Source organism: Antedon mediterranea, chromosome 2 (assembly GCF_964355755.1).
Source record: "Antedon mediterranea chromosome 2, ecAntMedi1.1, whole genome shotgun sequence".
Taxonomy (NCBI): Eukaryota; Metazoa; Echinodermata; class Crinoidea; order Comatulida; family Antedonidae; genus Antedon; species Antedon mediterranea.
Window position 1 is genome coordinate 17591789 of NC_092671.1, and position 13315 is coordinate 17605103.

Here is a 13315-nt window from a genome sequence, read left to right on the forward strand (position 1 = left end):
ACGTGATTTCCAACTACTCGCCTGTACAATTTAAGTATGCCTCCAAATGGGAATCCTGTTTTAATTTACTTGAGTGACGTATAAACACGTTGTTGATAGGCAAGTAACGCAATATCTCTACATTGCGATCGCATAGGCTGGCGACGACGGCAGCAATGTTGTGGTTTACAGAAAACTTTGCCAGTTTTGCGAATGATATCAAATTATTTTTCGCCAATTGACAACTCCAATCGCCATTTGCAAAAACGCAAATGGCTAGCGTGAGCATAGATAATGATTTCCTTTTACAGTATTTAAACACATTTATTCTTGATTAATTCTCAAAATATGTTGCTGCATGATTAATTAATTAGTTTATTTTTTAATGGTAGGATACTATTATGTGGCAAAGTTCAAGATTCCAGGCAGCTAGGGCAGCTAATGTGACACTTTCTTGCCTTAAATTCCGCAAAGAAATATTTCAAGAAACCTTGGACCCTATCATGGTTCAGAATCTTGTGCCACTATGTTCATGGCAGTATGAAAGGCTTTTTAACACAACAAGAATCCCAGGCTTAGAGACCGATAAAGTTGTGACGTTCCATACTTCAAGACATGTGGCTGTGTACCATATGGGCCGATTTTACAAGTTACTTTTTCAGATAAACGGTTACAATCTTAATGCATGCGAATTGGAACAGTAAGTATAATTATAAAAATCTCACCCTCAATTAAAATATTTACACTTTACAGAAAATATTTCTAACTTTCAAACATTTTGGTTTTTATAGATTTTTAAAAAAGAAATTTCATCCTTAACCAAATGCTAAATGAAATTCATCAAGAGACAAGCCATGATTTAACGTTTCGATCTTTATTTGATCATTATCAGGAGGCTTAAATCATCATCCAGATATATAAAATAAAGATCGAAACATTGAATCATGGCTTGCCTCTCGTTATTTGGAGTGAGTTTTATAAACTCTTCAAGATGCAGCAATTATTAGATAAGAAATACACATTTGTATAAAAATTGTGTACTAGAACAACCAGTTGTTGATCTGGGCCTTTGTGGAAATTAAAGTTAAACCTTAAAGATGTATTGTCCCTTTGCCAAATTCCAAAAAAAATTTAAAAAAGATTTCGAAAAAAAGTCGGTCATTTTGAAGTATCATAATAGTTATTAATTTTTACCAATTATGAGTCGGAAAAAAAATCAATTAACTGAAATACAGACGTTTTTTAGTTCAAAGTTTTCTATCAAAACATATCTCATAATGCAACGCGCTTGTTTGGCTACTCTGTATGTATAATCATAAAACTTCCTCGCGATCTGTGTAAAACACCTTCTCATCCGTGACGAGTTGTAAACAATCCTAATTAGCATCATGCTTAATGTATACTCATGGTTTGAAATCTTTGTTTACTTTTTCTCGGGACAATTATCCAGACGAAATGTAATAAAATTAATTTAGCTGTTAATTACGTAAAATTGTTGTTTTTGGCTCGAATTTTTGACTTAAGGTGAATAACTTTAATATTACTTTGATGTGGCCAATTTAAATTTAGAATATGTTGACCTTCATTCTTTTGTGTTTCAAGGGACAATACATCTTTAAACTTTAAATTTAAAGCCAGTTTCATGGTAGTAATAAGCAGGAATCTTGACCTATATGGCTACCGTATCACTAATAATTTGTATTTGATTTTTTAAACGTTTAAACTAGGTCAAATGCAATCTTTAAAATCAAGTAGTCATTATGTATTGTTCATGCTATGCATCCTCATGAAGCGGTTGTTGAAGCTGTACCTATCTTAAGAGTAGTAGTAGAGTTGTCCATAAATCCATCCCCCTAAAGAGGATATTGAAGTTGTTATTTACTACTGCTTCTGTTCTTTAGGCAGTTCCAATATATATTGGATGACGATACTGAGCCAGGTGAGGGTGATAAGTATATACCAGCACTCACAGCTGGAGAAAGGTAAGAGTATATAATATGGAAAGGTTCCTTCATAATAACCAAAAGGATCACATCTTTGTTGTCCAGTATTGACGAGTATAAAGCTCTGTCTACACTATCAAACCTTATGTGACAAAATGTAATGTGCCCATAAATGGACACGATGCTGTCATATCACTACCATATTTGGGCACACTTTTTATGTCAACTTACATGATCATTATTATTACCAGTGGCGTAACGGCTATGAGCGCACACTGGCTAAACCCAGGGGCCTCTGTGCAGGGCCTGGAAGAAAAAGGCATTCAAATATGTCAAAAAAAACTTAAAACATTGCAAGGCCTCCAGCATTGGAGGGCCACTTATGCCTCTGTGTTACGCAACTAATTATTACCAGTTATTATCAACTCTAAACCTTGAAATACAGGAATGGTGTCCGGCGGGATTTAGTTTTTTACCAACCCCGAATCTAGTTCTAGAAGTACCGGGATGGTGTCCGACGGGGGATAGTTTCACTATGTAGTTAAAGTTCTATTTATTTATTGTTAGCTGAAACCGTTTTTTATATTTTTACTAAATTTACTTTGGAAACTTAAACGTTCCTATAAATTGTTATATAAATAGTAATATGTTCAGGTTAATCTGTAACTAGCGTCATTTATACTCTGCTCTGTTTCTTAGAATTCCATGGGCAGCGGCCCGTCAGAAGTTTTTCAAGTCAGGAGACAACAAAGTGTCACTAGATATAATTGAGAAGGCTGCATTTGTTGTTGTACTCGATGAAGATGAGCATGACTATGACCCAGTAAGTGTTCTACCAATAATCTAAAGCTCTGTCTACACTATCAAACTTTATGTAACAAAAAATGTGATGTGCCCAGATATGGTGATGTCATATCAATAGTATATTTGGCCATATCACTACCATATTTGGGCACATCATACATTTTGTGTAACATTTTGTCAAACTAGTTTGATAGTGTAGACAGAGCTTTATTCCTCTACATATAAATTGTACACACAGGGTGAATACAGATTTTGTTAAAATGTGATAAGAAAAGATAAGGTTTAAAGTTTGGCATCACTTGGTGAAAACAAACATGCAGGTGTTTGTGGTTGCATATATATTTATTATATAATGGCATTTATTAACTTTGGTTTTTGTTTCCTGTTGAAAGAATTGACATGCAAAGCATTATACAACATTCACATTTTAATGAAACAAACTTTTGAAGATATATATTATATAAATTAGACATATTCTAAAAATATTCTTTACTATTATATTAAGATATTTCCACTTGGTTCCAATCTGGCGCTTATGATTGGTTAACTCACTGCGTCCAAGAGGGAAACAAGCTTATGATTGGTTAACTCACTTACATTTTGCCAATCAATGCGTCCAAGAGGGAAACAAGCTTTAAGTTACTTACATGACATCATTTTTCTTCTATTTATAATCTTAATCAAGGACATTTTTAAGATGCATTAAAGATGTATTGTCCCCTAAAAAAAATATTTCTTAAATGAATTTTTCTGTTGAATATGCCATTTTAATGTCACCAAATAGTTATCAACCAAAAATTGGATCGGGGGAAAAAAAAGTATTTACCTAAAAAAATGTAATTTAAAGCAAAACAAAATAGTCAAATTGGCTGCCAGCCAATATGTTTTTGGTTGAATTAACCATTTATTTTGTAATTTTATAAGTGAAAACATTAATTTTTTCCATTTTTTTTCTACAGAATTGATTAACTTATTAAAGCTAAAAAATAATCTATTCAAAGTCTGATTTTATTAATCTTTATTTTTCATGTTTTTGGGGGACAGTACATCTTTAATATGTATTGTATTAAATTAATGCCTATAACAGGCTTATTATTAGAGGTGGTCAAATATACCTTTCTGTTGTATTTGTACCACTATTAAAATACCAGTAGTCCAGTGTTCCATGATACATTTTTCATGATTCACTTCACAAGGTAGAAATATTATTTCCTGCCTGTAAGGAAACACTTTAAGCCCGACATCAGCTTAAAGCTAATCTCTATTCTGAGCTGCCACAGATTTTGTTGTTTACAATTATACACTACAGTAACTTCAATCTAAACATACCCAAACCACACCTACTAGTGACCTTATTTTAATACACTATACAAATGATACAGCATAACACTATTGTGGTATAGGAATACCATAAGTTTGCATGGTACCAGGGTACACTAATTAGGAATTATTAATTGTAATGACTAATTAGGAAAACATGATTACCATAACTGTTAACCTCTCTTTACCATTCATTTAGTATAGAAGCAGCTTAGTGAATAATTGTATACTAGTGCTTTCCAAAAAGAAAATTACATCGAAGTAGAGCAAAAATGGATTTAGTAACTTCAATTTTAAATATATTACGCAAAAAGTACAGTATACAACTAGAATTTAATTCGTCACTTTGACGAATTATAGGTGATCATTTTTATCATTTTAATGAAATTAACACTTTTTAAACATGCACGTACGTTAACATGCGATCGTAAAAAGCTGATGTACGCCATCCTATGACATGATGCATATACACTTATAGTGCTGAGTTGTACCTATTATGTGTCATATACAATATGTACAGTATCTGTATATCTATATACAGTGTAGCAGAGGTGAAATTACGGGACCCACATCATGTTCTATTTTTTTGGTATGATGGAATTATCAAAATAAACTCGAAGATGACAATTTCGAAAGATAATTAATTGAGCAAATAAATATAAGGATTGGAAGAGAATTTGACACGTAGAAGCGCAATGCGCGCTCTTTGAAATTTGTATAACTTCGACTAAAGAAATTTAAAAACAACGTTTTAACTTCAACTAGCCATATGATAACATCACAACATTCGATAGGCTTAATTTTTATATGAATTCATATCTACATTTCATCAGCTTTCATAATAAATTATAATCATCAAGGTCACATTTAATTCGGAAGAGCTGTAAGATATTCAAATGTATGGTGTAGGTGAAATTACACGACCTACGTTATTCAAGTTTTTACGCGTGATGACGTCATCAAAATGAAAATGTTGACAACTCATGAGAAAGATAATTAAATGAGCAATCATATACAAAAAATTTAGCGAAAATCTGGCACAAAATAACCGAGATGCGCTCAGTTGAATGTGATAATCTATGACAAAAGAGAAAAAAACCTAATTTTTAAATTTGAGTGGCCATTTGGTGACTTCACAACATTTTGTACGTCAAATGTGTACATGAATTTATATCTAGAACTCAATGGCTTCCAGAATAATTTAAAAAAATTGGGGGTCATCGTGCATTCTGAAGAATGATTTTCATTTTAAAAATGCCTTATTTTTCATCATTTTCAGCACTTTTATGCAGTTAATGTGCGCATTTTGTCATTTTTAACATGCTCGTATAGCGTTATTTTAAGTCGGAACGAACTCAAATTCGGTGAGTGTACTAAGGATGGTGAGTAAAATGCGATTTCTACAAAAAAATCGTATTTTTACGCTTTTTAAGAATCGCGCGCTGAAAAACGCATTTTTGCGCAGTAATTTTTTGAAACACGCAAATGGCCTAATTCATGCTCTAAATTGATTAAAACTTAATTTTGAGCTTTTTAAATTTTGAACGCGCGATTTTACGCGCATGACCCTACGTGCACGTGCGTTTTTACTTGCTTATATTTTTACCCTTGACCTGAAGTTTACGTGTAATAAATTTCATTAATATATGATAATGAATTATGGAGATATGATTGATAATGTGATTTCACAAAATGGCGTATAAATGACGTCACGGTTGAGTGATCACGCTGAAAAGCTTATTAGGATTAAGTTAAAGTATTTGGGAGATATTGTAAAATTGTTGTGATCATTGACATTTTACTTTTTGAGATAATTGACACACAAAATCTGTACAGAAAGAAATAAAGCGGAATAAGATTTCATACAATAACAATAGGTGATCATTTTATTCTAAATGATCACCTAAAAATAGTATATATAATTATTATACTAACAATAATGCTGATAAAATAACCATATACACCACATCAATTTACTATATAATTCATTTAATAATACCTATATTTTTTAATTTCAATCTTCTGACAACTTTTAATATTTCATTAAATAACCAGTTAACTAACTTTCTGCTGATAAAAAGGAATATCTGCTGATAAAAAGGAATATCTGCTATTAGTTGATGCCTATTCAATCAATTTATGAAATGAGATTTGTAAAACAAAATAACTGCATTGAATAAAGTTTATGAATTACAGTAGTTTAAATTCGAATTAAGATAATCAACAGGATGCTAGTTTTATTTTGGTAAAAACGAGTGCCTGATTAATCCAAGTAAGCAATTTAATATTGTTTTACCTAGTACAGAAAAATACTCTTTAATATACTATAAAATGTAGAACATCCTAATATACTTATTGCACTAATTGGCAGTATTATATTGGTTATGGGTTAAACTATTTGTTTCTCATTTTTTATTTTGATGTTCTATACTTTTTAAAGGTCAGGTGCGGGAAAAACATTTCTATTGATCATGCATTCTAATAATCGATCTATTATTTCCCCTAATTTTTGGGGCTTCAGACGTTTATTTTTTTGCTTTAACAAAAACTATCCACTGCATACCCACCAGCTTTTTTGCACCTTTTTTCACTTGCTAGGGAATCTCCGGATATGGTATTACATTGCATAATTACATTTAATTTTAAGAGAAATTCATGTTTTTTCAATGTGATTTTTGTTTCTTAACCAGAGTATAAAAAATTCATGCCTGTACCTGACCTGTAAGCACAAATTATCTACATTTTTATAATCTTACTATGTATTATTATTATTTTGTTTAATTCTCTGCAAATTTTTGTTTCTGTTAGCTTGTCTATATCCGAGCACGTCACTGTACATTCATTCACTCCTTGTATCATCCTTCTCCTTTGCCTTTAAATCCATGTTTACCATCTCAACAAACATATTATTAAAAAAAAACATTGATAAAAGTTCAGTCTTTCAATTATAATTTTTTACCAAAACAATTTTATTTTGTTTTAATCATGATCAGGTATTTGCCATGAAACTTTAAAAAAGTAAACAAATGTATTTGAGTTTATGCAAGTCTAATTTTATTATGGAAACTTTTTTTTTCTTTTATCCAAAATGGCCCCAATAGTTCCACATAGAATGGTCACAAATTAGTCTCTTCTAAAAGTAATACCACCTTTCATAGTTTCTTATTGTTTACAAGATGTATGCTGTTTATTATAAAGTGATTGAACTTTAGCTTATTTTAATTATGTAAAAACAAATGGAAATTTGTTAAACAAATGACACCTTTAAACCCAAAAATGATAATTTTGCTACTATTTCACATCGCTTAGCAATGTTTACACCACACAAACGTAGATGTTGACACCTTTGTGTGTGTAAACTGTATAATCAGAATGTGAAAAGGGTATTATGTATTACTAAAGATCTGTTTATACTATCAAACTATAAAAAAAAAGTGCGATGTGCCCAAATATGGTAGTGATATGTCCAAAAAATATATGGCCACATCACATTTGCTTTGTCACATAAAGTTTGATCGTGTAGACAGCTTAAACATTGTTTTAAATACAGTACAGAACTTTGTATCCTAATGGTTTTGTGAAATATGAATTTATAAGCAAAAACAATAATTTCTATCTCTTCATGTTACACATTGGTGTTTATGGCTATATAATGATATATTTTGGAAAAAATGACATACTATACTACAACAGATATTAAACTAAAATCTGCTTAGTGCAACTTGTGAAAATGAAACTTGTGAATATCTTGCAATTTGAAAATCATTTCATGTCCATTTTAAAACCCCTGCCACCATGTTTGTTTCATACAAGGAACCACTTGAAGACTTCCGAAAAGTTTACCCATCATGGTATACCAAGAGATCATCTGAAAACCCTATAGACAAGGTACAGTAAACAATTTGTCCCCAGATACTCACCTGTACAATTAAAATCAATTGCATGCTTGCTTATTTAAATAACTTGCTATTCTTAGCTGTATTATTTATGCTTTTTAATAACACTAGGGGTGGGGTGCTGGTATTTTTATTTTGCTTACTTTTTGCATTATGCTTTTAATCATTTGGTTCATTTTTGGTTCATCCTACTTTATTATAATTTATATACTAACAATTATTTTTCAAACTAATGCTTATAGTTTTTTTTCAAATAGGTACTTTTTATCAAATTACGTGCATGACAAGATATCATTAATTGATCCCACCTTTACCCTAAAAAACAATAGTGTATGTTCCATCCCTCAAAATAACACCTTCTCCCTTGCCACATATTTTCTGAAACAAGATCATGTATTTGTCATTTGTAAAAGCATATAAAATGCAGATATATTACCAGTACCAGTTATGGCAAATTTGTATAAGATGGAAGACTATTTTAAAATGTGGTAGCATACATTAATTGATCCTAACCGTTTACCCCATCATCAACAAAAGATGATGAATGCTCCCTTCCTTCCCTTCACATGTCCAACAACTTCTCCCTCACCACAAAGTTTCTAAACCATTATTGTAAGTTCAGAGTTGTATGGTCATTCTTGAAGCAAATAAAAGGCTTCAGAAATTTAACAAATTTGTGCCAAGTATGGCAAATTTGTATGGAGAGGTGTTTGTTTTAGATTTGCATGTTTTGTGTTATAGCATGTCCAGATCTCTCCAAAGAGATTTGAATATTAACATAATGTATAGTAGATCTTACTACAGTTGATATAATATTAATAGATGGTTTATGAGTTTTTATCATTTGGTTCATAAATGTATTTCATGATGATTGGGGATGATGTTTTTATTCAATTGGTGAGCTTGATTGTAGGGTTGCCACATGGTCATGTTGCTTTAATGTGATAGACAATTAATTAACTGATTCATCAGTAATAATTAATAAGTTGTATTATGTTTTGTACACTAATATTAACCTGTATGCTCTATTTAAAAAATCATTGGGTTGCTATATCAATTTTCTCAAATTGTTGTACAGTAACACAGCCCTCTCGGGCCAAAGAGAAAGTCTATGACACGGTTACACAATTAATCTCCACACTTTTGCAGCAGTGTAAAGGGGATATGAACAGTGAAGTTTTTATGTTTATATAGTCATTTATATTTTCTAATACAGTACATTTAAAATTGTTGTAGTATAGCAAATATTATAATATTTTTTATTTTGAATTGAAGGACTTACCTTTGTTGGTTTTGGTAGATGAAAACAGTTTTTCAATAATAATAATAATGTATTCAAGAAATGTATATAAACTGTCATCATTTAATTGTGCTTCTTTATATAGGATGACTACACACAGTTAGATCGATTTGGACGCTCTTTACTCCATGGCAAAGGTTATGATCGTTGGTTTGACAAGTCTTTCAACCTTGTTGTCTTCAAGAATGGACGAGTTGGATGCAATGCTGAACATTCAATGTAAGTTGTATATAGCGTAGTATGTATAAATAGCATTAGGGACGTATAGATGGATAGAAGGTAAAACTTGAAGGAGCAATTTGTTTGTTGTAAGCCCCGGGTAGTAATGCCTGTGAAGATGTTCTTTGTATTAAGTTACAACCTTACTACAGACAATTTACTCAGAAGACTCAGAAGTAAAGGTGCTACTTTCGCGTACACAATAAACTAGCTTTGTGTAGACAAATAACTTCAAAACTCGCAAGTATATATGTATATATTTATATTGTGATCGGCACTTTTCACTTCTGGCAAATTTGCATAGCTTCTTCATAAAAACGGTGTGATGCCCTTGTATTAAGCGTTATGTGGACGCTCATCGGAAGTAATGTGCACACATAATTTCATCAAACTATTGTCTTATAATTTGTCTAATTTAATGTCTTCACTAGCTGCGTGCTATTCAGTAGTCTCATTCATTATTATCATCTAAATTAATTATGTATACAATTTAAACTTTGGGCTACTGCTAATATGTCTGGTTTTCCGGAAAGTCTGTTAATCTAAATGTGAGCCTTTTGGACTACATATACACTAGAAAAGTCTGATATTAGGAGAGTTTTCGGTTTTCAGAAAGTCTGGTATAAGGAGGTTGCTGGTAGATTGTAAATAACATCATATTTGTAATATTAACTATAAATCCAAAGGCAAATTACTGAAAAAAAATGACAATGCTGTGGGTATCAGTGGCTGGATCTCAATGGAGATACAAAAAAAAAAGCGAAAAGCTAAATCAAAACAGCCAGAAAAGTTAGCAGAAAACGTATCATTTCTGAAACCAAATTTATATATACTTTATATTGTTTGATATACTATAATAATGTGTGGTTTTGATTGTGAAAATGTAACTATACGGTATATGTTAATAACAAAATAAATTGTTTTCCTAGTGCCGATGCCCCAATTATGGCCCATCTGTTTGAATATGCCTACGCAGAAGACTATATGACACTTGGATACCGAGAAGATGGCCACTGTAGAGGAACCATAACAAAGGAGTTGAGCCCTCCGCAGCTGCTCAAGTGGAACATTGTACCAGAAGTAAGAAATTGATTTCAATTTGTGTGATGACTATAAACATTGTAATTTTAGAGATTGTAAATAACTTAAATTATTAATCATTTTATATAACTGTTCTTAAAATCTTAACAATCCCAGATATCTATTGGCCCCCTTGGAAACCAGTTTATACTCTTACTCGTCTCGAAAGATGTACTAGGTTCTTTAAAGTGCAGATGAGCAAGGTGTGTACACTGGACCTATGGTTTATACTCCTTACCTGAGAACCATGAACCAGAACCATGGAGCAAGTGAGCTGAGAACCCTTGCCGATGTTGTGGCTGGATTACGGTTCCACTGTCTTAACCGCTCGGCCACTCACTCTTAAACTTTCACGGGTTATCCAGGTGTAGATTTCTAGGTTTTGTTTGTTGCTATATATTATTGCTGTATATTATTATAATATTTTTGTTATAAAAGTAAACTTTAATCCATTTAAATTCAAAGAGGGAATTATTATAATTTAATTTATGTTTTTGTTTTTCAGTTGTTGGGTGTAATCAATACCAGCAGGGAATTCGCAATAAATTTAGCTAACGATGTAGACCTCCACGTTAAAGTACATAATGCATTTGGTAAAGGACTGATGAAAAAATGTAAAGTTAGCCCTGATGCATTCATTCAAATGGCTATGCAGTTAGCTTATTATAGGGTAAGAATATTTAAATATTTGAGTGGAGTTGTAGCTTGGTGGTTAAGATCCTTGCCTACTGATCCTAAACCCTGTGAAATACCGATATTTTGTTTCTTGACAAAAAAGTGTTAAAGGTAGTTATTCTGGTCCTCAAGCTTAACTGGAAACTGAGGAAATTCAGATTGGGCCTTCCACGGACCCATAGCAGCCAGCAGTGCAGCGCCTACCAGATCCCCTACTATTTCGAATATGTACTAAGTTCTTTAACATGTACTATATGTACACGAGACATACAAAGGACGAGGCAATGATAGTAAAGCATCTTGCCTAAGGATGCAATCAGTATGGTACAGATAGGCTCAGATGGCAAGTTGATCAGATGAATGTAACCACTTATTCTTGGCAATATGCCTAAATTTAAATTAGAAAAGTAATAGCTTTGATGCATTCATTCAAATTGATATGCAGTTTTCTAATTATAGAATAAGACATTAAAGATGTTAACCTTGTTTGTTTGCAGTATTGCTTCAGGAAAAAGTATTAACAAATAAATGATTACTTTATGTAGGACCAAGGTCGCTTTAACCAGACGTATGAAGCTTCGATGACGCGATTGTTCCGTGAGGGACGAACTGAAACTGTACGGCCATGTACGATAGAATCTTGTGATTTTGTGCGTTCCATGGATAACCCAGAATACTCGGTGAGTCTTCTTTGTCTTGTTGTTTCATAGTTTTATTTATTTGTTAATAGACAATAGTTCATAGACTATTTGTTACTGTCCTTTTCACACTGATCACGCTATTTGTGCACTATTTTATTACTATGATTAGTCAGTTTAATACTAGGGCAATACATGCGCAGTAATAACTCGGAACATCTCTGAACAAAAACAGGCCTCTCATCAGTGTTTTTCAGAGGTCAGAGGTCCCCTGTATAATTTCGCGAGATTTTCCACAAATTGTATTCACACTATGCAAACCTGGTTACAACTTGTTAAAAGTTGTTACATTTTGCAGATGTGAAAAGGGTATAAGCCTCTATAGACTAGAAATCAATTTTAATTTTATTTTGTTTTATTCCTTTACAGGCTCAACAGAGATTAGAACTGTTTAAGAAAGCTGTTGATGTTCATGTGAAAAGTTACCGAGATGCGATGAATGGCAAAGGAATTGACAGGCACTTGTTCTGTTTGTATGTTGTGTCCAAGTATTTAGAAGAAGAATCTCCCTTCCTGCATGAGGTTTGAATATACTCTAAAGCCCTGTCTACACTATCAAACTAGTTTGACAAAAATGTCATGTGCCCAAATATGGTAGTGATATGGCCAAATATGGTAGTGATATGTCCAAGTCTATTACGTGTCTAGCTTACCTGGATGAACCGACACAGGCCTTATCCCCTTCAAGGGGATAACATAACCCGAAAATAAAAAATTGTTTACAGTGGTATTGCCCATGAGCCGCGCCTATTCATACCTTACCACTTCTTTTAGAGACATTATCATGTCCATATTTGGGCACATCACATTTGTTGTCACATACATTTTGATAGTGTAGACAGAGCTTAAGAACTTTTTTATTGATCAATGTTCACAAGGACAAATTATCTCTTTACAAGGACAAATATTAGGCATTTCTTGTTAAAACTAGTAAAAATGGTATTATGTATTTTGTACAATTTACATTTAAATCGTTTTCCTATTAATACCTAACCTAAATATACTTATGTTTTAGGCATTGACAGAGCCATGGCGGCTATCTACCAGTCAAACACCTCATCAACAAACTAAGAAAATGGACCTTGTGAAACATCCTGAGTACATATCAGCTGGAGGAGGATTTGGCCCAGTATGTATTTGTTGAATTCCTCAATGATGTTACAATATTAAATTAAAATGTTATTTATTAATCAAACATTGTTCAGCCATTTTACAATGTTTTTTTTACATTTGTTGTATTTTATTTTATATTGTGTAACCTCTTCAGTCAAAGACTGGTCTGCCAGAGGGCCCAGTTATGATCAGTGGCTGTGTGTGTACTAGTACACTGGGGTAAAGATGATGTAAAGATGTACTAGGTTCTTTAAAGTGCATGTGAGCTAGATGTGTACACTGGACCTA

The 13315-nt window shown here is 32.3% G+C and overlaps 1 protein-coding gene across 2 annotated transcripts in view; it reads left to right on the plus strand.

Moving 5' to 3' along the window:
- The window catches only part of LOC140040618 (carnitine O-palmitoyltransferase 1, liver isoform-like), a 31321-nt gene that overhangs the window by 14236 nt on the left and 3770 nt on the right, over positions 1-13315 (plus strand). The window contains exons 7-16 of one of the 2 annotated variants that reach the window (XM_072086682.1): positions 372-679; positions 1881-1961; positions 2622-2745; positions 7860-7934; positions 9328-9461; positions 10391-10541; positions 11047-11211; positions 11762-11896; positions 12284-12436; positions 12930-13043. In XM_072086682.1, coding sequence (XP_071942783.1) covers positions 372-679; positions 1881-1961; positions 2622-2745; positions 7860-7934; positions 9328-9461; positions 10391-10541; positions 11047-11211; positions 11762-11896; positions 12284-12436; positions 12930-13043 — 1440 coding nt within the window. The remainder of the gene's footprint in view (positions 1-371; positions 680-1880; positions 1962-2621; positions 2746-7859; positions 7935-9327; positions 9462-10390; positions 10542-11046; positions 11212-11761; positions 11897-12283; positions 12437-12929; positions 13044-13315) is intronic. The other variant, XM_072086683.1, reaches the window with a different exon arrangement.